The following is a 27,551-nucleotide window of genomic DNA, read 5'->3' as shown; positions in this document are numbered from 1 at the left end:
TTTTGATCTTTTTTGAGACAGGATATTGTTATATAGTTTAGACTGGCCTTGAACTCTTATGTAGCCCAGACTGACCTCAAACTTACAGTGATCCTCCCACCTTAGTCTCCTCAGTGCTGGGATTACGCACGTGTGCCACCGTGCCTGGCTTAAAGCATATTTTTAGAGACAGGGTTCTTTATGGCTGGCTGTGATTTGGGGTTGGGGAAAAGGTTGTGAATATAGGGAAAAGTACAGGAATTGATGTTTACACTTTCTATCCTGAAAGTTTTTATGTAGTATAATTGAAGTATAACATCTGTCACATGGAAATTACATACCATTTTTATGGCAAACTGCTAATCAGCTTTTCAGTCTGACTAGCAATAAAGGATAAATTAATAAGTAATTTTGTTCTAAATGCTGTCTCCCTGTGCAGTGTGCTTTATCTTTAAATCTAGGCATTCTTATTGGAACATTTATATTAGTTAGAACAATAAAGGCATTTTTGGCAGATATTTCTATTTTCCCTATCCTGACTCATCCCTGACTTATTTTGTCCTTTTATGTTGGGGCTCTCATTTTTCTGTGTGTATCCTAAAAAGTATTTCACTATACACACTTAAGTATTTGTCAGCAATGAATAAAGCCCATTATTGTCAATATTAATAAGCTGTTACCTATATAAATTTGGATAAATCCTGGTCTTCCACTTGATGGAATAGATGTATTCCTACAAAACCAAGTACACGAAACTATCAGAATTTTTTTTCCTTTTATTTTTCTCTTTATACCTTGAACAAATATATTCATATAAGAGAAACTATGTGATATTTAAGCTTGTGTGCCTGATTTATTTCACTTAACATATGGTCTCAAGGTACAGCCATTTTTCCTACAAATGACTCTATCCCTCTTTATGGAAGAGTAGTACTCCATTGTGTACATACATACTACTTTTTCTTTATCTTTTTTTTTTTCTTTGGTACGAAGGATTGAACTTGGGACCTTGCGCTTTTGAGGCAAAGTGGCAGAACCACTGAGCTAAGTTGCCAGCCCCATACTACATTTTCTTTATTCATTCATCTGTTGATGGACTTGCAGGCTGCTTCCAAGACTTAGCTATTATTAGATTGTGCTGCTATAAACATGGGTGTGCATGTATCACTGTAATATGATGTCTTTAATTCTTTTGGAAAGATAATGATGTGGAAAATAGCTAAGTCAAGTGGAATTTCTTATTTTAATTTTTGAGGAACCTCCATACTTGTTTCTATAATGGTTGTGCTAGTTTACATTCCCACCAACAACTGTTGCCTGCTGTGTGAAGGAATCCCATTAGAGCAAAACGCCATGCTGCTTTTGCAATTCTCAGTAGCCACTTCTCCCTGGATCTCCTTGCCCTGGGCACTTACCTGGGGAGACAAGTTCCCCTCTCCATAAGCCACTTGCCAGGAAGAGAGTTGAGATTTTTTTTTTCTTTCTGTGAGGTGTAGACTTTTTATTTCTTTGCCAGGTGTTACTTTGCAGGGTCTGGATTCTGGATTTAGGGGAGGCTTAATTTTGCTGCCGATCACCACTCCACTATTTTCTTCCTCGTGAGCTCTTCTTGTTTTCCTTTTTTTGGGGGGGGCGGGGGGAGTGGGATAGGGTCGTACTATATAGTTCAGAATAACCTTGAACTCAAAGCAGTTCTCCTACCTTCACCTCGCAAGTGCTGGGATCACAGGCATTTACCACCATAGCTGGCTACTTGGCTTGTATTTTTAAAAATACATAAAAAAAAGATCCCAAGCCAAGACCCCACACCTTTCTCTAGCTTTTATTCTCTTAATCTGCAGGTCACTACATGAAATATTTTTCTGTTATCCTCCCACACCTCTAATTCTTCAGTCTGCATTTGTGCCTCTGCTTCCTTTCTGCTTTTCATGGCAAAGTCAACAATGACATCCATGTGCCAAGGCCAGGAGACACCTGTCTGGTGTTAGCTGGGTGAGCTCAGGAGCACTCACCACCCTCCTTAAATTCCCAGGTCCTCCTCCTACTTCCTGGGACCCCCGCCCTCTTGAATTCTCCCTCTAGCTGTTCTCTCTCCTTGTTCCCACTTTAATTAGTGGTGCCCACCTTGACTTTGCTTTATAAATTGTTCTTGAGTGGAATTTTTCTTAGTAGTACTATGTTAGTCCTGTTTTTGTTGGTTATACTTCACAGTAATAAATTCTAGACCTCTAATGGTGATGCACCACCATGTTTTCCAGACACTGTGACTTCGTAAGGTGTCAGCTCTTAGACACCAGTTTGAACCTGTTCTGCTCCTCCCTCCTGTCGTCCTTGTGATATGGCCATGTATACAGTTCCCCACAAGAATAAATGCACTTTTTAGTTTCCAGGCAAGTTGAGTTACAAATACATCACAAATGCTCCCTATTCATATTTTTATTTTATAGTATAAATAAAAATAGGTGATGGTCTTTTAACCTGTTTTCAGCTAATTTTGTTCAGTAATACTTATAACTGATTAAAGCTTATCTTGGATTGTGTGATAAATCTTGTGTTTTTACTAGTATTCTTAAAATTCATTTTTATAAAATCTGGCACACAAAAGTACATTTACAAGCCACCTGTTCTATAGGAAATGAGACAACATGATGTGCAGGAACTGAATCGCATTCTCTTCAGTGCTTTGGAAACTTCTTTAGTTGGGACTTCTGGCCATGACCTCATTAATCGTCTGTATCATGGAACTGTTGTTAACCAGATTGTTTGTAAAGAATGTAAAAACATCAGTGAAAAGCAGGTGAGTATACAAATACTATAGTGTTAAATTATATTGTAAATTACTCATGTGATTGTATGATCTGTGATAACAGACTGATTTATCACTTTTGCCTTGTAGCTACAACTGAGTCATCAGTTATAAATCAAATTTTTCCATGTAAACTGAAAAAAGCAATATCTTAGAGCAGTCTTTTAATTAGTATTCTGATGTCTTAGTTACTTTTCTCATTGCTAAGACAAAATACCCGACACCCAAAGTTAAAAAAGGAAAGGTTTATAGTAGCTCACAGTTTGTAGAATTCATAATTGTCTGGCTCCAAGGCAGGGTGGCATGGCAAAAGGTCATTGTAGAGGAGAAACAGTTCATGGCAGGCAGAAGTCAGCAAGGCACCCAGCAAGTAACCAGCAACAACAATGGCAGCTGTCTTTCTGTCATTTGTATTTTATCCAGGCTACCTCCCCTTATGGCCAGCCACCTCCTAAAAGCTCCACCTATGACTGCATCAGGCTTTTGGGGGACATGTAGGCACAAGCCATAACATCTGATGCTTGGGTAATAGTTTTGGAGATGCTTACAGGTAGAAGACTGGCCTTATGAAAGAAGCCAGGGTCATGGTTTGAATATTGTAAAGAAAATTAGGGAGGTAATAAAAATTGAATATTGACTAATGTTTAAGCTGATAAACCTCTGTGATTAAATATTGGATTTAGCTTATTAAGTGTATTAATATGTTTGTGCTTATGTTTATATACTATATATAAACTAGCACCTATAAAATTACTATTTTAAATTTTTAATTACTTTTTTAATTTTTATGATCTTCAGTTCTTTGTAATAATAGAGATTGCCTGTTTAATCTGATAGGAAATTAGAAATTGGACTTTGGTAAGTACAATGATCACTGTTCACTGTATACATCTTATACCACTAATGGTTTCATCACTGAACCTTTTAATAAAAAGCTCCTTTTGTTGTGACAAGTTATAGAGCATTTCTCTATTTGACTATGAATAAAAAGTTTAATGCTATTTTCTGTTGCTCTTGGAAATATGAAAAATTGTGTGTGTGTTCACATGTATTTAGTCTCTTTTTTCCACCTCTTTCCTGCTGGTGTTAAGGAGGGAACCCAGGGCTCATACAAGCTAGACAAGCAGTATCCACTGAGCCAACCCCACAGTCATCGATTTCTTAAGACTTGCAGAGTTAAAAAAAAAAGCCCTTATCTGTGCTAATAGAGACTTTCTTGGTCAACCAGATATGGTGGCTCATACCTGTAATCCCAGCACTCTGGAAGCTAAAGCAGGAGGATTGAAAGTTCCAACGCAATCTGAGCAATTTGGCAACTTAGTGAGACCTTGTATCTGAAACAGGAAGTCAGGGGCTGAGGGATGTATAGCTCAGTGTGAAGGCCCTACGTTCAGTCGCCAGTAACATGAAAAAAAATCTTGATTAGTCTAGTCTGAAAGTAATTAAGATGTCTTATGTATCTTTGAATTACTGTATGATGGACTTAGCTCTAATGTAATTCATAAATTGCAAAATATAGTGTGCATAAAGCATACTATCAGTTATAGACATTAACTTTTCATGTGTTATTATAAATATAACATTAGTTTTATTAAGATGTTTACCATGAACTAATTGTTTTCCAGTCTCCATAATCTCTCTTTTTTTAAGTTTAGCAATTTGGATTTATTGGGGGCGGGTATTTTGTTTTGTTCTGTTTTTTTCCAGAACTGGGGATCAAACTCAGGACTTTGCACTTTTCCAGGGAGGCCTAGCAGCACTGAGCTACATCCCCAGCCCCTCCATAATCTCTTTAAACAATGCTGTTGCATACACAGGGCCAGAAACATGATTTAAACATTTCAAATTATGATAGCATGTAGTACTAGAAATATAGTGGCATTTTTAAAAAAAGAAATATAGTGGAATTCAAATGTAGTTAGATAGAATTAGTAGACTTCCTTTTTGTGAAATGCCATTCTGTTTTGACATAAATACCTGTTTATCCAATTGTTTTCTTATAACTCCACACACACACACACACACACACATAGAACCTTGTGTTTTTGAAGCAGGTGTAGCACCATTGAGCTAACTGCCCAGTCCAAACATGATTTGGTGGGGGGGCACAGGGAATCGAACTCTGGACCTTGAGCTTGGCAGGCAATCGCAGTGCCACTAAGCTACATTCTCTTATAACTTCTTTGGTATGTCTTAGGCCAGCCTTAGCAAAAGAAAAAGAAATGGAGTTTACATTAGAAAATTGAACCTTGACTTTGCTGTTATGTTTCTAAAGACAGTACTAAAATTTGTGTGTGTATTTAAATTCAGGGTTAAATTTTATTGCACTTTACTTCCTGACAAAATGGGTCTTATTACATCTACGCTAAAAATATAAATTTCTCCTGTTTTCCTAATATATTTTAAGCTGAGTTATAACTTGATTTAGACAGGATAATCAAGTGTTAAAATTTCATAGTAGCCAGTCAAGACATCTATATTTTCAGGCATATGGTGTTTTAGGAAAAATCTGATTATCCCCAGTATATGTTTGAGTTGGTGATGTGTTTATAAACCTCTGTACAATTATTTTTTCAATATTCTTGTATCCTTCAGGAAGATTTCTTAGACCTAACTGTAGCAGTCAAAAATGTATCCAGTTTGGAAGATGCGCTCTGGAATATGTATGTAGAAGAGGAAGTTTTCGACTGTGACAACTTGTACCACTGTGGGACTTGTGACCGGCTGGTTAGAGCAACAAAGGTAACAATGCCTGCCTTTTCCCAGGGGCACCCACTTAGTACCTGGTAGCAGGAAAGTCTATCAGCTGAAGTGGCCTGTGTGAAGAAGTCTAGGGAAAGCCAAGGTGGTAGTACACATCTTAATCCAGTACTCTGGAAGGCTGAGGTAGGAGGATGGCAAATCTAAGCCCAGCCTGGGCAATTTTAGCAACTTAAAAAGACCCTGGCTCAAAATAAAGAATATAAAAAAGGGCTGAGGATGTAGCTCAGTGTGAAAGCCCTAAATTTAATCCCCAGGACCACAAAACAAAACACATCTGGAGGATACACATGAAGCTCTTGACCCAAAAAAGCATTGACATTAGTATCTTTTTAAATTGTTTGTGATAAAGAATATACTTAAAGCTTTCAGTCTAACAGTTCTCTCAACTTCCTTCTCTCCCAAGCAAAATTATTTGTACCTTAGAATTTCTTCGGTATATGCCTTTTAGTATAAACTCCCTGCTTTTGGCAAATTACTGTTATAAAAGAGGCCGTATGGATATGTTTCTATTCCTGCCAGCAAGAAGCTTTCTGAGTGTTCCTTTCTGTTTCCTACTATGAAAACAGGCATGGGCCACCATGCCAAGCTTTAGCGTTTTGTTTTAAAGCAGGGAATTAAAACAAAACAGAAAAACCTTACCTGTTTTTGCATTTAAGAGTAGGTATAAATCTTCAATCAGTAGATCTTAACCTTTTAGTTGGGAGTACTTCTGAAAGTCTAACGAAAGCTGTGGATCATCTCCCCAGAAAAATGCATATGCACTAGCAGGGCTCATACCATCATACGGTCTGAGAGCTCCAGTTCTTCACTGCATAAGAACTATGTGGCTGCTAGGTAATTACCTATGGGAGACATCATGGAGCAGGGTGAGAGGCCGGGAGCTGGGCAGCAAATAAGCGCAGAGAGAAAGGGACAGCCAGTTGCAACATGGTCATCAGATAGTATTTTGGGGTAGCAACACTAAAATAAAACTAGCTTGCAGGTTTTTAGTTGTAAGTCTAAATGAGTGATGTGCCCTTAGTCCCATAAAATAGATGAGTAATATATCGAGTTGGGAGTTCACAGCAAAACTTAACCATGGTGCCAGGCATGGTGGTGCACGCCTGTAATCCCAGCACTGAGGAGACTGAGGCAGGAGGATCGTTTTGAATTCGAGACCAGCCTGGGCTACATAGTGAGTTCCAGGTCAGTCTCAACTACATAGTGAGACCCTGTCTCAGAAACAAACAACCAACCAAGACTTAACCATGGTGATAAGTTTATTATGATTTAAGGACATATTTCTCTTAAAACTGTGTTATATGTTGTTTTTTCATACCTTAAATAACATTTTGTATACTTCCATATAACTGCTTTTTTAAATGTAACTTTTTCTTTTTAACAGTCGGCCAAATTACGCAAGCTGCCACCCTTTCTAACGGTTTCATTACTAAGATTTAATTTTGATTTTGTAAAGTGTGAACGCTACAAGGAAACTAGCTGTTACACATTCCCTCTCCAGATCAACCTCAAGCCTTTTTGTGAACAGGTTTGAACTATTTTATTTTTTAATTATTTCTTTTCCCCTCCCAATATTAAAACCTTATTGTCCTGGTTTTTCATTTGGACAATACTGCAAAATCTCTCAACTTCTTGGACGCTGTTAGCATCTTGACTTAAGTAACTGTTGTGGGGACTGTCCCCCCGAATTGTAGGAAGTTCATCAGCATCCCCATTCTGCTTCCCCAACTTGTGGCACCCAAAAATGTTTTCACGCATGGCCAAAAGTCCACATCTCCTGGGAGGAGGGGGTGGGCAAAGTTGGACAAAATTGCCTCAGCTCAGAACTGATTTACTGTATATACATACAGTCTTTTGACTTTCTAAAGTTTCAGTATTCCTTTTTGAGAAATCCTTGAAATGAAAAGTTTCAAAAGAAAATTAGAAATGCTAGTCCTGTCTTTAAAAAAAAATATTAATTGGTACTTTGTTATTTGGATTTAGTTTACTTTAATTACAGTATTGAATTAACTATCTAGAAAGTGAAAAGGCAAACAAAACTTTATTAATCTAGAATTTATAGGTAAGGATGTTGCTCAGTGGTGGAGTATTTGCCTACTATATGCAAGACCCTGAATTCTATCCCTGCTCTGCAAACAAAAAAATTAGACTTTGTAATCCTTTAGACAGAAAAGTTTTGAAAACAGATTAATTGTTAAAGTAGCCTGCTTTATAAGCCCTTTTCTAATACTTTATCGTTATTGCACATGGTCAGATAAAAGTAATGAGCCTTATGGGTTTCTTATTACAAATCATTCTTGTTAAGAACAGAATATGTATTAATCTTTTATAAATATTCTTCAATTCAAACTTTTCCCAGAAACATATTCCTCTACTGCAAGCCTAATTACCGAGTTTCACTTCTTAAAGTTCTCATTCTTTGAACTCAGAACCTAACTTGGGAAAAAAAAAAGAAGAACAAGAATATTATCAGAGAAATAATTTGATTAATAGAGAAGAATATTTAAAGTTTGAAAGCGTATTTAGCATCATTATAAAAAAGAAACTGATAAATGCAGAGTATCAGTCAAAAGCAATCACTCTAGTCATTTATAAGAAAACAAAAGTAATATTGGTTCTGATCAAATCATGATAAATAAATAAAATTTGTTTTTGAATGGAAAAAAAGAACCTAACTCGGACTTTTTTTTTTTTTTTGGTTTTGTGAGACGAGCTCGCTATGTAGCTCAAGCTGGCCTCAAACTCAGGGTGATCCTACCACTTCTGCCTCCTGAGTGCTGGGATTTCAGGCATGCACCACCACACCCGGCCTGACTCTGACTCTTGGCATGGCATACTCAGAATAAATAATTTTCTCAGAATTAGTTAAAATATTTGCCCCTCCTTTTATAAGAGGCAATTTGTCATGTGATCCCCACACCAAGCAGTGCTGGGGGAATCAAACCCAGGCCTTTTGCATGCCAGGCAAATACTGTATTATTGAGCTACATCCCTAGCCACATCACCTGATTTTAACATACTTGCATAAAACAAGTTTTAAAAAAAACCCAAACTTGTCTAGAAGATCTTCATTAATTTTACTTTAAAATTTCCGTATTAAAAAGAAAAGTCACCTTCTGTCTTTTGCCTAAGCTATACATTTTAAAGTGCTGCCCACTTAAAACGTATAGTTCATGCAGTTTCTCAAATAACTGGCACCCCTTAGGTGGCACACATATCTACATCTTACATTGCAGATGACACTGAAGCCAACACCAGCAGGGAGTTTACACTGTGTGGCTCACACCCACTGGGAGGAACCTTCCTTTTCTTCTGTGTGAGGGATTTAAAATATCCCTTAATCTAAAGCGTCTTCTTGTTTTGGTTTTTCGTTTTGTGTTGGGGATTGAACTGAGGAAGCGCCAAACTACATCTGCAGTCCTTTTCATTTTTTAATTTGGAGACAGGGTCTTGCTGAGTTGTCCAGACTGGCCCCAGATTAAAAATCCTCCTGCCTCAGCTCCCAATTAGCTGGGAATACAGGCATTTTGTTTTGTTTTTAATTGGTAGAGTTGGAGTTTATTTGTTGAGTTATTTGTGATTAATTTCAGAAAAGGTTAAACATGGACTTAACAAAGTGTTAAAACTCTTCATTCCGTGAAACTGGTGCTCAACCATGCCAGGTGGTATTCACAGTCTCAAAGTCATATGGTGCAGAGGACTGAAGGATAGGGGATAATTGTCAATCTGGCTTTGATGGAGGCACACGACGAGGTAATTGGAATATAGTTCAATCTAGACAGGTAAAAACCTTTTGTGTGAAGCAGCATAGTAGATATAATACAGGCATGGCTTTCCCTTGCTGAAAATCTCTACCGCACACTGACTCATAAGGATTATATGTTATCACATCCACTTACATAAAAAAGCCAAAGCACATAAAAATAACATCTTTTTCAGATACACATGTTCACACTTAACTAAGAAACATAAATTGATGGCATATTGTGATGGGTAGTAGCCAGGCATGGTGGTGCATGCCTGTAATTCTAGCACCCAGGAGGGTGAGACAGGAGGATCACCACAAGTTCAATGCCAGCCTGTACTATATAACAAGACCCTGTCTCCACACACAAAAAAGCAATAATTTTAAAATTTAAAACCAGTTATTTAAATTTGTCTTGATTTACTCTTTAATAATAAGAACTTTGTTATTAATTTCAATAGTTGAAATTCTTTTTTCTCTGGTTATGTATCTTCCCATGTTATATAAACTATATCATTGTTTACTTTTCTTTCTTTCAGAGTAAACTGAATGACTTAGACTATGTGTATGACCTCTTCTCGGTCATTATACACAAAGGTGGCTGCTATGGAGGACATTATCACGTATATATTAAAGATGTTGATCATCTGGGAAACTGGCAATTTCAAGTAAGCATGAAAACATTCTCTTGACCATCTTTTGCCATTTATTATATATGCATCCTGTAGAAAACTTGATAGCACTGAAAGTTAATACATGTTTTAAACTTTTATTTCTTTTTCTTTTCTCTTCTTTATTTTCCCTGAGCTACAGTCCTCCCCTGTAGTTCAGTCTATCCTTAATTCTCTATGGAGCCCAGGCCGCCTTTGAACTCATAGTGATCCTCCTGCCTCCCAAGTGCTGGGATTACAGCCTATGCCACTATGCCCAGCTAAAAATTGTATTTCTGAATAATTTTACTTGTACAGAAAAATAAGCATAGTACAGATACCCTTTGCCAACGTTTGCTGCATTTGTGTGTATATGTGCATGCACACACATTAATATTAGTGCTAAACCATTTGAAATTAAATTGAACACATTGGACTCTTTTGCCCCTAAATACTTCATTGTTTATCTACCCAAACTAAGATCATTCTCTTACCTAAGCAAGTATCAAAGTCAGGAAATTTAAATATTGATATATTACTGTTGTCTAATATATAGTACAGTGGTACTTTGGTCCACAAACAGTTCTTTGCACAGTTCTGGTCGCAGAATTCGTTACTAAATCAAGGAAAGAATTAAGTTTGTGAACCGAGGTACCACTGTAATTATATTCAAATTCCATCAGTTGTCCCATTCACATCCTTTGTTGGAAATGTTTTTCCCTCTCTAGTGTCAATTCAGACATCATGCATTATATTTTGCTAGCTTGTTCTTAAGTCTCTAACTTAGAACCATGCTCAGCTTTACAATTCCTGCATTATGACAAAGAGCATTCTTCTATAACTGGATTTTTTCAGACAAACTGAGCATTGTTTCAGATAACATACAATAGAACTTTGTAACCTGCAGATTGTAAGGGAAAGTAGCATTCACAACAGGATCTAAATCAGGGTGAATTTTGTCCTATTTAATATGACTACATCATGTCTTTTATAAGTAGCTCTTTTAAATGGTGCTCACTGACACCAACTGAATGACATTCACAACTTCAGCCACAGAACAGCAAATCAAAACAAACTTTGGGGGCAACCTGCTTTCCAGTCCCCCTTCTGGCTCTCTTGGACGGAAGCTTACTTTCCTTCAATAAATTTTTCCTACTCTTAAAAACACAAAAACAAAAAAAACTTTGATCTTTCTAGAATGGTTTTCTGTGGTGGTGGTTTTATTTTTGTTGTTGTTGTTGTTTTTGTTTTTTTCTTCATTTGAAAAACTTGTCCATAGCCATGAAATAATCCATATTTCTCCATTAATCTGCTATGCTAGTTCTATCAGTAGTGTTGTGCTGGTCCTGTTTTTTATGCTCCTGCATACTTTGCTAGAATCTTTTGTTACTGTTGTCACATGTAAGTGTGCATGCACACACACACACACACACACACACACACACACACTGGGGTTCGGAGTCTTCACATGTGAACAATATATAGCTTTCTTGATTGTCTTTTTTTCAAGTTTTCTAATTTTCTCTTGAGGTGAAGTACTAACTGGAGTCTAGTTCCTATGAAATTATGATGCCTTACATAGACATCAGCCCCAAACTCTCAGCCAGGTTTCTAAAATAAAACTAAAACACAGTAAGACATCTATATTTAAGTCGCAATCATGTTAGAATGTAAAATGCTTAGAACTTTGTTTACTGATTATCTGTCATGACTGTTGTTTATAAATCATTTCTTCACATGTGATAATATGGCTTCCCTCAGAGCCAGTAGTGTCTGCAATGCACATCCCCTTTTTTGACACTCACCTTGCTCTTCAGATCATCTGTTTGTATTTCTGACATGCTGTAAGTTGTACTTGGAGTGTACTGAGAGACATCTGTATTCTGTAAAGTTTGGATGTAAAAAGAGTCTAACTATTCTACCGTACCAGGAACATGGTTACCAGAGAGAGAGGCTCTGGGTGCCTGTGCCTGTACTTTGTACATTTTGGACTATTGCAGTTGGTTGTTGAAGTGCAGTTGTTTATAGTGTATTGGTCTTTAATTTTTTTGTTGTTGTTATTGGGGGGTGGTTCTTTTTTTGAAAGAGAGTCTGGCTTTAGTTTAGGCTGTCCTTGAGGTCACTGTGTAGCCCAGGCTGGCCTCTCAGACTCATGGCAGTCCTGCCTCAGCCTTCACAATGCTGGGATTGCAGGCATGTGCCACTGTGTCCAGCAGCATATTGGTCTTACAATCAGCAATCTTGTTAAACTTTTATGTTGTAGCCTCTAAGAAAAGGCATTGCTCTTTCCCCTTTCTAGTTCCTTGCCTCCGTTTCTTTCACTGACCTCACTGCAGTGGCTAGCACACCAGTTTGGGGTTGAGAAGCCTGCGCAGACATCACTGTCGAGCGCTTGTCCCCATTTGCCAAGACATCTCCCCAAGCAGATCAGTGAAGCCCTTCTCATCCCTTCCTGGTCTGTGCGTCCCTGTTCAGTTTGAGTTGCTTCTGGTGTGTTTCCACCCCAGCATTGCTGTCTTGCATTTTCAGTTTCCTGTAGCAGAGAATCTTAGGCCTAGAGTGGGTGCACTTACCTCCCTGCCCCCTCCACTTTTCAGTTACATTGGCTTTATTTCACTTGCTCTGTAAGATTAAGTTGAAGCCTTCATTTCATCCTGATGGAAGCTTGTCACCAGGTCTGATAAATGTTTTTGATGTCCTCTTTTTTTGCCCTGCCCACTCGCACTGTAGTTTTGGTTCTTTCCTTCAGGTGGGCCTCCATCCAATGTAAGCTTTCTTCACTCTCTCCAGGTCTCTGGTCTGGGAAAGTGTGCCTCACCACTTTGCCAGTCCAGCTTCCACCTGAGGGAGTGTCTGCTTCCCTCAGTGCCACTTTCAGAGCTGAGCCGTTATTCTAGCTGGCAGCATTTGACCTCAGACTCTTAAGGCATAAGCACCTGTTTGCAATTTAATTTTATTAAAATCACATGACTAGCCTAGGCTACATAGTGAGTTCAAGACCAGCGTGAACTCCATAATAATACCTATCTCAAAAAACAAACAAAAAAGATGATATATATGGGGAAAGCCAATAAAAATTGCTTACTAAGGTACTTTTGACATACTCCCCATTACCATCATCCAATGGAATATAAATTTCTTAAGTGATCAAGAAGAGAATATTTAAGCTGAACCTGCACAAATATGTAGGATTTTCTTTACACTCCCATGCAAATGAATGAGGTGAAGACCAGAAAATGTTTTGCAAAGGATGATAATGAGAATCCAATATACCAAATTACATAGGATACAGACAGAGCAGTGGCTGGATAGAAGGTTTTAGAATCTGCTGTATGTACCGGGCCAGAATTTGTACTTATCTCATAATCCCAATTTGCAGATAAAACTGGGGAGATTTAAGTAATTTGTCCAGAAATGTTCAATGAAATTTAGATCTCAGAGCCAAGAGTACATGATTCCAAAGTATATACAGATTATTATGATATTTTTACTACCATTTCTGTGATAGAAATTTTCTGTTATTTTCTTCCTAGGAACCAGATAAGAATTTGAAAGCGCTTCAGAATGAAAAAGACGTTGATGATCCATTGACAGTTCTAAAAGCAGTCTTACTACAGGTAGAGTGGGGAGAGAGAGAGAGACAGAGAGAGAGTGAGTGAGTGTGTGTGTGTGTGTGTGTGTGTGTGTGTGTGTGTGTGTGTATGAGGATATCAGGTAGCATTGGATTCTATTTCCTCAAATGAAAAGATGTCCTCAGTTTGATCATGTCTTCAAAGGCTTCATCTCTACATAATGTAATATCATGAAGTATTGGAGGTTAAAGATTCAACCTATGAATTTTGAGAAGCTGCAATTCATCCTGGAACAGCTGCATATTATTTTCTTTTAGAACTTGTTTGTACTTTGAAATATTCACATAAAACATCTTGTTTTAGCACTTAAATATTTCTTCTAAAAATCCTAAATAATGTCAGGAATTTTCCAAACCTCAGGTTCTTTCTCTTTCAGTGGTTAAACTGTGATACCGTATAAAGTGGCAAAATTAATATTTTCTAAACTGAGGCTTAAGATACTCTTTTTAAAAAAATGTGTAATAATTATGATTAATCCACTTAGCATGTTTGTGTTTTGGTCCCATTTAATTGTTGATCTCTTTGAATTTGTGTTGCAATTATTTCTCATCAGATTTTCTTAGGTGACTTTGTATTTCTTCCATAAGGAGGAGAATAATCTAACTCCTGTTGATCAGCTAGGCCAGAAACTCTTGAAAAAGATAGGAACATCTTGGAACAAGAAGTTCAAAAAGCAGCATGGACCACTGCAAAAGGTAATAAGTGCCATTGGCGTAGGAAGTTCCAGTCCCAGAGGAAACTTTATTGTGATCTCTGCTGCAGACCCTCAGCAGGAGGGCATTTAAAATAGGTGAATTTTAAGGTCAGGTTGGGCTGCGTAGCAAGTTCCAGGCCAGCCTGAACTGCAGAGCAAGTCCTTCTCTCAAAAAATAAAAAAGCAAAAAAATTAAAATAGGTGAAAGTAAAATCAGCATCTTTGCATAGTGATTATAATTTAGGGGTTACTTATTGTTTATTGGTTTTGGTGTCTGCTTTTTTTATTTTTTGAGCCCAGATTTCTTACTGTGTAGCCCAAGATGATCTCAAACTCAAGATCCTCCTGCCTCAGCTTCCCAAAAGCTGATAAATTACTTGATAATTTTTTAAGAAGTAAACAAAAAAAGAGGCCTTGCCTCCTAAACACAAAAGCAAAAAAGTGTTGTCACCCTACCGATCAGATTACCACTCCAATTCAGATGTCCTAAATCACCTGTTGTTGGCATAAAGTTGTTTGAAATGTTCCTTATTAATCATTTTGGTGTTTGTGTCCCCTTTTCATTTCTCATATTAATAATTTGTATTTCCTTGCTATTTTATTTTCATCTTTCTTGTTGGAGGTTACCAAGTTTATTTTCAAAAAAACAAGTTTTGGGCCAGGGATTTAGCTCAGAGGTGCTATCCCCTGCCTCACAAGCGCAAGGTCATGAATTCAATCCCGGGTACCAAAACAAACAAACAAAAAGCAAGTTTTGCTTTTGATATAATTAAATAGAATCCTATTGATTTTTTCTATTGCTTATTTGTTTTCTATTTCATTGATTTGTCCTTGTCTTTAATTATTTCTTCCCTTCTTTCTGGCTTTAATTTGTTCATCTTTTTCTAGTTTCTTGACTTAGTGTCTCGATTTTTAAATCTGTATTTCAATACTTTTAAAGCTCTAAATTTTAGCTGGGTGTAGTGGCACAGACCTGTTATTCCAGCGCTCTAGGCGGCTGAGGCAGGAGGGTAGTGTTTGAGACCAACCTGATCTGCACAGTGAGTTCAAGGGTACCTTGGAACTCATCTCAAACAGAAAGCAAAAAGCAGATTTCTTCCTACACAGTGATTTAGCTACATATATATTTGACATGCTTTCATTGTCAATTTGAAATATTCTGTAATTTTCCTTAATCCCTTTCTTATATTGACCCATGAATCCTTTGAATATGTGCGAATTTCTGTAGTTTTGTTTTGTCTGTAAATTGACTTCTGATTAATACTGTGTGTCTCTGTCACTTTCCCATCACTGAAGTTTATTTGGCTCAGGGTTAGTCCTTGGTCAGCTGGCCAGCTCCAAGGCAGAAATGGCCTGGTGCAGCAGAGAAAGGCGGCTCAGATCTCCATGGCCAGGAAGCATGAGCGCAGGGAGGAGCCAGGGAAGAGAACCTCCCAGTCATGCGCCCAGCAACCTGCCTGTCTGACCAGGCCCCTCCTCACAGCACATCAGGTCTGAACCCAGTAGACCACTGGTGTCCCCATGATTCAGTCACCTTCCAGAAGGTGCCTGCCCCTGGGCACATGAGATTTGGGGGGACATTCCAGGTCCAAACCACAATACCATGGCACTTTGGGAGTGTAGTTTTATAGTTTCAGACCTTTTAAACTTGATGGGACTTGTTTCATAGTTCAGAGTCTGATCTGTCTTGCTAAATGTTCTGTGTTTGTTGGACAGTTTTCTTTGCAGTTTTGGGGCATAGTGTTTCATAAATGTTAACTGGTTTCCAATGGTTAAGGGTGTCTGTATTCTGTGCACTTTTATTTTTTGGTCTTTTTGCTCTTTCAGTTACTGAAAGGAGTTTTAAAAGGTCCCAACTAGACAAGCTTGGTGGCATATGCCCGTAGTCCCAGCTTCTTGGCAGGGTGAGGCAGGAGATAGTTTGACCCTAGGAGTTTGAAATAATCCTGGGCAACATAACGAGAAAAAAAATAATCTCCCAACTAAAATTATGGGTTTTTCTTTCCTCTTTTTGACTATTTCTGCTTCATTTATCTTGAAGCTGTACTACTGGGTACATACACATTTAGGATTGTTATGGCATCCTGAGATGAAATGTCTTTTATGTCTGCTAATATTTCTTCCCTTGAAATACTTGTCTCATGTCTCTGTGGTTATACAAGCTTTCTTTTATAAGTGTATCTTATAGGATATTGATTCTTGTTTGTTTTGGAAGATACGGGTTTAAATGAATTTGTTTCTTTATGTGAAGTGTCAAATTTATTACCATATGGTTGTTTAAAGTATTACCATATTATCTTTTTAATGTCTATGGGATTTGAAGTTTTCTTCTTCCTTTCATTTCTGTTACATTTGTACCTTTTAAACTTTCCTTTTCATTGGCCTTGCTAGGGATTTATCAAGCTTTTTAAACGGGGTTTTTTGTTTGTTTGTTTGTTGTTTTTTTTTTTGAGACAGTGTCTCACTGTGTAGTTCACACCACTTTTGAATTTGCTACATAGTCCAGGTTATCCTTAAACTCGCATTGATCCTCCTGAGTGCTGGGATTATAGGCATGTACCACTGCGCCTGGCTCTTACTGTTTTTCTCTTGTAAATTGACTGTTCCATCTTTTAAGAATCAGCGTCCTCTTTGCATGTCGTGTATTCTTTTATATTTTAATTTTAAATGGTAAATTAAATTGTAGGTATTTAAGGAGGAAAAGGTAGTAACAGGATTTATTAATATAAAGTAAAATAAATCAAGCCAGTTAAATCCATCACCTCAAATGTTAAGAACATTTGAAATTTACTATCTCAACAATTTTTATAAATATTATTACTCACTATAGTCACCATGCTGTGGAATGTATCTTAGAAGAAAAAAACTTACTCCTCTTGTCTAATGAGGCTTTGGACCTTGCAACCATCATTGCCCCTTTGCCCCACCCCTCGGTTTAATCTGTTATATTCTGAACATTGTGTTGGGGAGACTCTGGATTGGATTATTTTTCTCAAAAAGAGTTCTACCTTTTATTCTAACCCCTAAACCAGTATGGTGAATCTTTTAGAGCTTTCATCAGTAACAGCCTGCTGTAGTATGCATGCCATAGGTTAACAACTGCTGCCCTAAACTATCTGGAACCTTTCTGACCCTGTGGAAGCTTCATTGGTGGCTTTGGTAAGTTAACAATATTACAGTTTCATGGTTAGTCATAGGGGAAAGCTCTTCGTTCTGGGACATGGGCTTTCCTCTTACTGGAGGCTTAGCAAATGACCCTGTGAGCAAAGCTTGGTCTGTTGCCTGTTTTTGTCCCTTCCAAGCTAAGAATAGACTTCAATTTTTTTTTTTGTCTACATTTTTAAATGGTTACTTTCTAAAGATTTATATAAATACCTACATAATGTCCTCAATTTGACCTTTAAAATCTTTATCGTCATCTGGCTTCGAGAAAAGGTGCCATCCCTTTCTGACTTGGCACAGCCAAACTCCATGCTCTTTCTGCTCAGCAGCAGGAGGCTCTGTTCAGCCAGAGAACCTCTTAGCTATTGCTTCCTGCTAGGTTCCTTGTGACCTTTCCACCAATGAGAGGTTAGCCAAGTACTTGGGTGGATTTGACATAGATACAGGGCACATTTATGGAATTATTCTGTCCCTCTCCAGCCTCTCCGCCCCTCAAATTCTGTCCCCGCACCTAGGCGAGACTCCTGCCTTCTGCTTGAACCCTAGCTGCTGCAGGCCAAGGTAAATTAACAGAGTTCACCTAGTTTGCCCCCCTTTTTGGGAGGACCGTGTCCCCCCCACTTTGTGCCTGCTTTGGTTACTCTCCTAACAGTTGTTTGCATTGTCTAGAGTTTGTCATCTGTATCAGGAAGATTGGTCTTTATGAAGATTTCTGCCATTCCTGGGGCTAGTTAGCACTAAAATTTGAGGCATAAAAGAGTTAACGTCTGGGGATTTAGCTGAGTGGTTCCACCACCTGCCTTACAAGCACAAGGTGCCAAGTTCAATCCCTGGTACCAAAAATAAAAAGCTACATTTAGGACCAGGCATTTAGCTCATTGGCACTGTGCCTGCCTTGCAAGCACGATGTACTGAGTTCAGTCCTCTGGTACTGCCAAAGGAAAAAAAAGAGTTAATCCCCAGCTATCAAACAGTGAAAAACTTGACTATACAGAAAGTTCATTACTCTGTGCTTTCAAATGGTTATTTAATTGTCCCTAAAGCAAATCAGTTAAAAAATGACTTTATTTTACTCTCTTCTCATGCAGAGCATTAACGGTACTACTGTTTTTGGGTCACACTCTTAGGCCCTTGTGATAAAACAAAACTTTTGATTAGAGCATTGGCTATCACAAATTACTTTCAGAGAAAAATGGGTCCCTTTTGCATGTTGATTGATGAAGTAAACAAGTGTCACGGTTAGCTCCTCGTGCTCTTGTGTATAAAGGCATTCCTGCCAGGGAAAAAAGAGGAGATCCAGGTTAAGGAGTAAGAGAGAAGAGTTGAGAGGGAGAGGCAGGAAGTGCAGAGAGATTGCTGGTGGTATAGTCACCTGTTGGTCCTTTCCAGGCCCTTATCCCGATGAAAGAATTGGGCAGAACAGCTGATGAAGGTGAAAGTTTAACATTTATTTAAGGAAAATGACGTGCAAAGGAATGCTGAAGAAGAAAGGGTGTTGTGCAAAGAAGTACTCTGAAGAGTGAGCATAGGCCAGTTAGAGTAGAAAAAGAAGTGTGCCCTGCACAGTGAGGGCAGGCTGCAGAGAAAGCTCACAGGAGCTATGACCTTAATGGTCTCCCTCTTTTATGTCCTCCTGATGTCAGATCTAAGCCATCCCATCAGAAACTCACTTATTTTCATGCCACAAAATCGTTATCAGGTGTAGGGCTTTGCTTGATCTCATGAAACTGTGCCAGAAGAATTGAAACAGCATTCCCTGATCAGTACTGGGTTCAGGGCTTTACTTGGTCCTGTGATAATCCTATGCCAGAAGAATTAAAGATAGTACTCTCCATGATTAACAGGTCATGCTCAGTTGTCCCAGCCCCACTTTGACCTGTGCTAATAAGTCCTGCCTCATTTCCTCAGAACTTTTTATGGCTGCCAAGTGAGTGAAGGTCTCTGTCTTAATATAGCCACTTCCTGCTGAAAGGAGCTATAGGCGCTACTACTGGGGATTATATAGAGCACTCTCTAACTACCTTAGGATGATATGGCTCACTAGCTGTTCTGTCAGAAGACATTGAAAAGGCAGTTACACTAGTGTCTACATATGGGAAACTGTTGAGATGCCTTTTTAACAGAAGAGAGCTTAGTGAACCTGTCAGGAGCCTGTGGAGGTGAAGAGATGTTTGACAGGCTACCAATGTCTCTTTGTAGTGACTCCATGTACCTCTCCTAAGCAGAACTGGAGCCTGCTTTTTGAAGAGGAGCTTCAGATCTTTTGGAGGTTCACATGAGTAGTCTTAGTCCTGTGAAAATTTGAGTGATCATTTCCCGTGAGGGTTTGTATACCTTGTTACTATGTCATTTGAGGGAAGGTGGAAACTGGGAATAGGCTGAGGTATTGAGGTTGCCGCAAAGCCTCACTCTTGCCTCCCTGTCAGCCTTTTGATTTCCCAAAGAGACTTTAGACATGTCCCTTTGCTGTCCCTTGCAGTGAATGACAGTGACCTGCCCAGGAAGATAGATTCCCTCTAGGACTTGTAATTTTACCAAGCCCCCTTTTTTCTCAGATTCTGGTGTGGGCAGATAGCACCAGAAAGGCATACTTGGAACAGTGGACCTTCCTTGACCTGTCAGAACAGGAGTAAAGAAGCTTTGATTGGGTTACCCCTTGACCCTGATTTTGGCTATAGATCTAGAGGAGAATGTTCTAGGGGAGGAGAGTAAAACAGAGTGATTGAATTTGTTTGCCCGTGATGTCAGGGTCACCTGGGTTCCTAGGTGTCTGTGAGCAGGAGCTTATAGGTCACCCCAGGCCCGTTCAGTCCTCTTTATCAGAGTGAGAGATGAGAACTTTGGCTGGTCCAGCGCCTCTCTGGGAGTGGTGACAGTTGATCCTCCAGTGCTGTGAATCAAGCATGCTGGCTGCCTGACACTCGATGCAGGTCCCAGACAGTGGCTTGCTACAGTTTAAAGTGTGACTTTTTTCAATTGTCTTTGGCTTTACCCTTAGATGACTTGAGCATGTTTAAAGCACTGCCCATTGTGACAGCTATAATTTTGGCTTTTTCTCCTCAGCACTTCTCTTTTCATCGTCCTCTTTTTTGATACAGGGTTTCACTGTGTAGTTGAGATTGACCTGGAACTCACTATGTAGCCCAGGCTGGTTTTAAACTCACGGCGATCCTCCTGCCTCAGCCTCCCGAGTGCTGGGATTACAGGTGTGGGCCACCACACCCAGCTTTCTTCCTCTTGATTGCAGTTGTTGAATTCAGAAAGGGTCATGTCCAGCAATTTGGCCATAGGGGTCTAGAGGCCCCTCTCTGCTTGTCATTCTGGCATCGGCCCTGCTATCTTCTTACTATTTTTTTCCTTGGCTTAGAGTCCCCCATACCAGGGCCTATTGACTCCTAATGCTTTGGTGCTTTAAGGCACTAGAGGTGGGAATCCAAAGTAATTATCTAAATTTTGAAACAAGGAGGATATCTAACCCAAGTCCCACAATGTGCCCTGAAAGCAAAGGCTTTAGCTCCTGTCTATAAGGGTGTCCAAACGATAGTCCATGTCCATTCATAAGACCATAAAAATAAAATAACTTTTTTCTTTAAACCACTTTATTCCAATTGCAGGAAATAAATACAATGGCCAAAGGAATCTGCAACAGCTTTTCAAAATACCATCATCTTTTTGGGGGTGGGTACCGGGGTCCAACTTGGGACCTTGTGCTTGCGAAGCAGGTGGCAGAACCACTGAGCTAAATCACCGGCACCATCATCTTATTTTAATAGCCCTTCAGATGTCTTTTTCCCCCCTAACCTCTCCAAACCTGAAACAACCTGAGTGTCTTGGGACCTTAGTGTTAGACCTCTCCTCATTTGCCACTATCTCCTCTGTCCGTAGCCATTCTTTGCATTGGATTTGTGAGTAAAGTATTTTGAATACTTCCTCCAAGGTAATTTGTTAAGATCAGACCATCTTTTTCTGCTGTACCACACTGGCTGAATGAAATGCTGCTGTTCTAGAGAAGTCATTCCTGTCATTTCTGGGGCTGGTGTGAGGAGAGGATTTGACTTTGGATCAGTTAAAGTCTGGTAGTCTGTGACAACTTTTTGATATCATTTCCCATCCCAGCAAGTGAATCACACCACATTTGGCGACTGCATTGTCAAACTTTCCAGCATATTGTTCTATGATGCTTGCAATATTACATTTATTTTTATTAAACTCTTTTGGCTAAATAATGACTGACCAAAGACTTGGTTTTTTTCAGAGAAATGTGAGTAGCATTGTTAAGAGCTCAACAGGAGAACCTTTACAGGGCCCAACTTCAGACTCTGCAGCTTCAGCCTTGATAGCTTTCACTGCTGTGCAGTTACTTGCATATTGAAGGAGCAGATGCTCATGAACTTGTTCATGTGTTTCAGTAGGAGCAAAATCTTTTCCAGAGAGGCTGCTGTTCTTTCTTGAAAGAGCGGTTTTACTCTCAGGTTGATCTGAAACTGCAGTTCTTACTGGCTTATAGCTAGCATAGATAGAAGATTCTTCAGGAAGTTATATAACCTTTTCCAAAACACTAGCAACCTGTGGGTTGATTTACAAACAGATTTCTTTTTTCAAGTATAGATTTCAATTTGTTAGTAAGAATTAATCTGCATATCACTTCATTTATACAACCCCAATAGTAGAAATGTAGCTATCATCAAAGAGTATGGCTGTGTTGATTTAGCCAGTGGGAGTTGGCGTTGCTTATTATCTAGGTTCTGTCTTGCATACAGATTTCTCCTGAGAAAAACCTTTCTCAGCGTTGTCAAAGAGCCACTGTGTAGTCACACAGGATACATTTCATCTCTTGGCACAAATTCATATTTCTGAATTTTTGGTTTTAGATACTCATTTTTAACTGCCCCGTATACTGGCTTCCATGCTTAAAGTCACAGAACAATTAAAACCTTTTCTATTCTGAAACCTGCTCTAACATTAAAAGGCATTTCAGTTAAAAGTGTAAAAGTTGAGAGATTTAGTCACCAGGATATAAAAACTTTTACTCTACATGGTTATAGTGTCCTGGAAAGAGTGTGTATATGGAATCTGTTATATTTAAAACAAAAACAAGAAGCAATATCATAGCAAATTAAAATGAAATTAATTGGACTGTTGCTTAGGAAATATTTATAGTATGGATTTCCCCTTAACTTTCTACTTTGAACATTTTCAAATATAAATAAATTCCAAAGAACAGTGGAATATCCTAGATGACATTTTTTCTATTCATATATGCTTTTTCTTTCTTTCTTTCTTTTTTTTTTTTCTCTCACTGAGTTTATTGGTACTTTTTAGGTATACAGTATAGTTACATTCATCATTGGGATCTTGTACCTTTACATGACAGGTCTTAGGTCTCATTTTTTTCCCATACCCTTGCCCTCCCTTCACCCCCCTCCTCCCCTATTTACAAAATCTTTATTTCCATTTTTTCATTTTCTTACATGCTTTTAATACAACAACTAAACACCTAAACTGCATCACAGACATGCCTTCTCTCTCCTTCCACATTCTGTGTTCAATGTGGAGCAAGGGCTGACCACCATAACTCTCGGATTGCGGGAACTGTGACTCCCCCACAGGTTTTCCTTTTGCTATGTTTGATCCCTTCAGGGTCTTCTCAGAGTAGTAGTATATCAAGCCCTGCACTTGCTCCACTATCTAGATTTGTTCAGGTAAAATTCTTTCTTGATTTTAGATTTGTAAACATATAAATTTTTCTTAGTCAATCTAAGCAGTCAACATTTATAACTGCTTTTCTGAATAAGTGAATTATGTGAAAGGCAGCAGTTCGCTCTAAATACCAGAGAGGTACAGCAGCAGAAAGCAACAAGGCCATCCTGCACCTGTGCCACTCCCCTACACCTGGCCCAGAGCCATGGCGATAACGGTGTCCACACTGGAGGAAGGAGGGTGTTGCTGCCATCCTCCTTGCCAGTTATGGCCAGGGGCCAACATCTGGGCATTCCCTCCACACAAGCTGGAGTGGAGTGGGAACCATGGTCTCCTGTGCAACAGCCTCACCCATTCCACAGAGAAAGTGGGGGTCAGACTATGGCTCCCACCATCTCTCCAATGTCTGTCTACACACACACGTGCACACGCGTAGGTCAGCGCACTTGCCACTTGGAGACTCAGTCTCCACCCTACCCAGAGACTCTGGCCTGGAGACCAAGCTTTAAAGAGGCCACAGCCACATGAGCTTGCACCACTGCGGGCTTCTTCCGCACTCCTTTCATTGTCTGTCCTCTCATGGCCACTGGCAGGAGCAGGAGTCCCCCAGCTTCTACCACTTTTTACCACCCTCTGGTTCCCTAGGTCTCTAGGATTCTGGGCGAGGAGGAGCAAGAGGAGGCTTGGGAGAGAATCAGGCCCTTTCTAGGGGAGAAAGAGGGAAGAGAAAATACTAAACCAGTCTTTCTTGGCTTCACTCCATAGATTTCAGAGAGAAACAAAACTGTCCCCAAAGGCCTTATCTCCTGGCTGGCTGCCAAATATGTCGTGTAACCAGTAGGTTTTAGGCCCTTAACTGTCCCAATTAAAGAACTGGGCAGAATAGTTGATGAACGTGAAAGTGTAATGTTTATTTAAGGCAAAAGGAGAGCTCAGCAAGAAAAAGTGCTCTGCAAAGAAGTGGTCTGAAGAGTGAATAGAGGCCAGTTAAAGTAGGGAAAGAAGTTCTATACACTCTGAGTTCTCTTACAGAGTGAAGGGGGAAGATCAGCTGCCATGAGTTTTAATGGTTACTGTCTTTTATATCCTCTTTTTGATGTCAGCTCTAAGCCATCCCATCAAAAACTCACATATTCTCATGCCATAAGGTTAGTATCAGGCGTAGAACTTTGATCTGCTGCCAAAAGATTGGGTGCAGGGCTTTGCTTGATCTCAGAAGCCCCTGTGCCAGAAGAATTGAAAACATTCTCGGGCTGGGGATTTAGCTCAGCAGTACCACTGCCTGCATTTTAAGTACAAGGTCCTGAGTTCAATCCTGGAACCACAAATAAAGAATGAAAAAGAAAATACGTTCTCCTTGATTAACAGGCTGTGCCCAGTTGTCCCAGCCACTTTGCCATGCCCTAGCCTCCTACCTCAAATGGTTTTCCCCCCTAATCCTTTAGCAGAAAGTTGAGAAAACAGTCTTCAGGATTGCAAGTTAAGTTTATATATGCCTCGATTTCCTGAGTTTGACTCTCATTTCCCAGAAAAGACCATAACATTAAAAAATAACTAGGGCTTAAAATTCCTGCTTTATTCCAGCAGAGTCTGGGTTGTTAGTTTTGAATTTGATAGTGATATACTGTGATTGCCATAGTTTTATGCTTTCTTTAGATTGTTTTTAAATCTATCAGAAGAGTATGTTCTGCCTAATGGGTTTCATTTAAGTACTTTTGTAAAAAAAGCAGTTGGGTATAGAAATGATTTGCAGATTGTGGCTTGGCAGCTCTACCTCTTGATGTGATAGCTGAACAGAGCATTCCAATTTTTATTAAATGTCATCTTATACCGAAACAAACCACCCCTACCCTTGCTTATTGGCCATAAATAAAAGTAAAGTTTAAAAATGTCAAAAAGGAAAAATAACTCTCATCAAGTCTAATTTTTAAAAAATAACTTTTGTTTTTTGTTTCTCTATAGTTCTTAAAGCTCCATTCTCAGACATTTCTGCTTAGTTCAGATGAAAGTATGGTTACTCTACAGAAGAAGATTTTTCTCCAGGTTGAGTCTGATTTCCAAAGTAATGAGCAACAGATTCTCCAGATGCTGGCTTCAAAATCTCCAGGATTAAATGATACCACGACCTGTCCCCACTGGTTTGATATAAATGATTCCAAAGTCCAGCCAATCAAGGAAGAAGATATTGAACAGCAATTCCAGGGTAAAGAGAGTGCCTACATGTTGTTTTATCGGAAATCCCAGTTGCAGAGACCACCTGAAGGTACGGAAAGAAAAGTGTTAACTGTTAATGGAGCCGGGTGTGGTGGTGCACGCCTGTAATCCCAGCCCTCAGGAGGCTGAAGTAGGAGGATCGCTATGAGTTGGAGAGTTGGAGACCAGCCTGGGCTAGTAGTGAGTTCCAGGTCAGTCTCAACTACATAGTGAGACCCTGTCTCCAAAAAAAAACCAAAAACAAACAAACAAACATGGAATGTTAATAAGTGATAAACATGGAATGCTGTTTGAGTTTTTCCTCTTAAAACAAGGCATACCCTAGGAACATTTCTAAATATTTTCAGTCTAAGTAATATTTTAAAGAAGTAATATAATATGCCAGATGAAATATAATAATTTGTTATTTTATAAAGATTGTGTATTTCTATTTAACTTTAATTTTCTCCACTGTAATGGGGAGGCATGATTGGATTTTCTTATTTTCTTCTTGGGCTGGGTGTGGTGGGGCATGCCTATAATCCCAGCCCTTAGCCAGCCTGGACTACTAGCTAGACCCTTTCTCAAAATGCCTTCCTTCTTAGGTTGGCAGACTTGATTATGATTGCACTATGTTCAGGCTTGTGTCTGTCATTCTGCCATGTTGCCTTTGAGTTATGTAAGTGGCTTTGGTCTTACTTTCTTGTCTTCGTTTTCCTATTTCTTTTTTCTGAGAAGATAATGGTCCATGAGCAGTTGAAATTTCTTGGAAGTACTGGATTAAGCCAAGAGAGCTCATACCATGGAGGTTAACGTTTGAGACCTTTAACAATGATTGTTTTTTAACTAAAAACATGAATTATAAATCAGTAGGATCTTTTTATCATTTTTTCCCAAAGTCCTTTCAGAAGTGAAAAACTCATAGAAGGGAAGCTTTTTAGACTGCAACGTAGCTGTGATTAGAGATGAAGAGAACATTCTGAAAGAGTGAGAGTGGTGATCATTTTTTTATAGAGAATAAGAATAAAGCAGTTACTAATTTCCATAACAATCAAAGGAAATTAACTTGCTGCATCTGAAGCAGTTACATAACTGTGCTGTTAACCAAAAAGTCTGCATTTTCTGGGAAGAAAAAAAAAGATGAGACTAAATTGACAGAAATTTTGTGAGTCAAAATTCACAATTACAGGGCCAGGGATTTGGCTCCGTGGTTTCGCTGCCTGCCTTGCAAGCACAGGGGCCTGAGTTCGATCCCCAGTACCGAAAAGAAAAATTCACAATTACAGTAATATATATTGACAGAAAAAGTATGTCTTCAGATGGAGTATTAATCTTTTTCACTAACTTGAATTTTGGTGTGACCATAATTGTAATATGTAAAGAATGAGTTTTCCTGTTAGCTTAGGAATTTATTAGAGACCCAACCAAAATCTTGATGGGCTTTTTTGGGTATGAAGGGACCAAACTTTATAAAAATGATTCTAATGTTCACCTAGAGAGATAAAGAAATGACAGTTGAAGAAAGGACTACCGAGTTTACTGTATCTATAAAAACATAAAGCTGAAACAGTGAAGGTACAGTAGGGTTAATGTTCAAAAGTAGACAGATCATTAAAACAGAGCAATAAACCTGGCAAGTGATCTAAATATATATGAGATTTTAACCCCTGGTACGTAAGATAGCTGTTCAGATAAACAGGAAACTGAATTACTCAGTAGATACAACTGGGAAGTTGATTTGTTGCTAAAGAAATAACTAAAGCATTTTCTACTATTCTACTAATCACTTAAATTATAGCTCTTCAGTAGAAAAAGGAACCTTAAAATGTATAAAATATAAATATCTGATCTTAAGACTTTTCTAAGGTTAAAAGCAGACAAAAAATTAAGGAAAAGCAATATAAACTTTAAACAGAATTTAAAAGCAAATGACAAGCTAATCAAAAACTAAAATATATTATGTTTATTTTCCCCATATATATCATGGTACTTAGTATATATCTTTGGGGAAAGGATCTAAATAAGCAATGTACAAATTAAGAAATCCTGTTTAAAAAAAAAAATTGGAGGTACCACACCTGCCTTTTAAGCACAAGATCCTGTACCTCAATTTCTGGCACCAAAAAAAAAAGTATTAAAGGGCTGTGGATTTAGTTCAGTGGTTCCTCCACCTGCCTCACAAGCTCAAGGACCCAAGTTTGATCCCCGGTACAAAAAAAAAAAAAAA

General features: G+C 38.7%; 1 protein-coding gene across 5 annotated transcripts in view; it reads left to right on the top strand.

Annotated features, from left to right (window-relative positions):
• Usp40 (ubiquitin specific peptidase 40) overlaps nucleotides 1-27,551 on the top strand; it is a 72,253-nt gene that overhangs the window by 4,724 nt on the left and 39,978 nt on the right. For 3 of the 5 annotated variants that reach the window (XM_033764705.1, XM_010608733.3, XM_033764704.1), the window contains 7 exons: nucleotides 2,612-2,776; nucleotides 5,381-5,527; nucleotides 6,933-7,076; nucleotides 9,833-9,961; nucleotides 13,477-13,560; nucleotides 14,163-14,270; nucleotides 25,094-25,394. In XM_033764705.1, the coding sequence (XP_033620596.1) occupies nucleotides 2,615-2,776; nucleotides 5,381-5,527; nucleotides 6,933-7,076; nucleotides 9,833-9,961; nucleotides 13,477-13,560; nucleotides 14,163-14,270; nucleotides 25,094-25,394 (1,075 nt within the window). In that variant the 5' untranslated portion in view covers nucleotides 2,612-2,614. Of the gene's footprint in view, nucleotides 1-2,237; nucleotides 2,370-2,611; nucleotides 2,777-5,380; nucleotides 5,528-6,932; nucleotides 7,077-9,832; nucleotides 9,962-13,476; nucleotides 13,561-14,162; nucleotides 14,271-25,093; nucleotides 25,395-27,551 lie in introns of all 5 variants that reach the window. The other 2 variants (XM_033764703.1, XM_010608734.3) reach the window with 2 other exon arrangements.

Source organism: Fukomys damarensis, unplaced genomic scaffold (genome assembly GCF_012274545.1).
Source record: "Fukomys damarensis isolate Sample0158 unplaced genomic scaffold, DMR_v1.0_HiC HiC_scaffold_16, whole genome shotgun sequence".
Lineage (NCBI taxonomy): Eukaryota > Metazoa > Chordata > Mammalia > Rodentia > Bathyergidae > Fukomys > Fukomys damarensis.
Note: the sequence above shows the minus strand (reverse complement) of the source record. Positions and strands in the feature narration are given on the sequence as shown.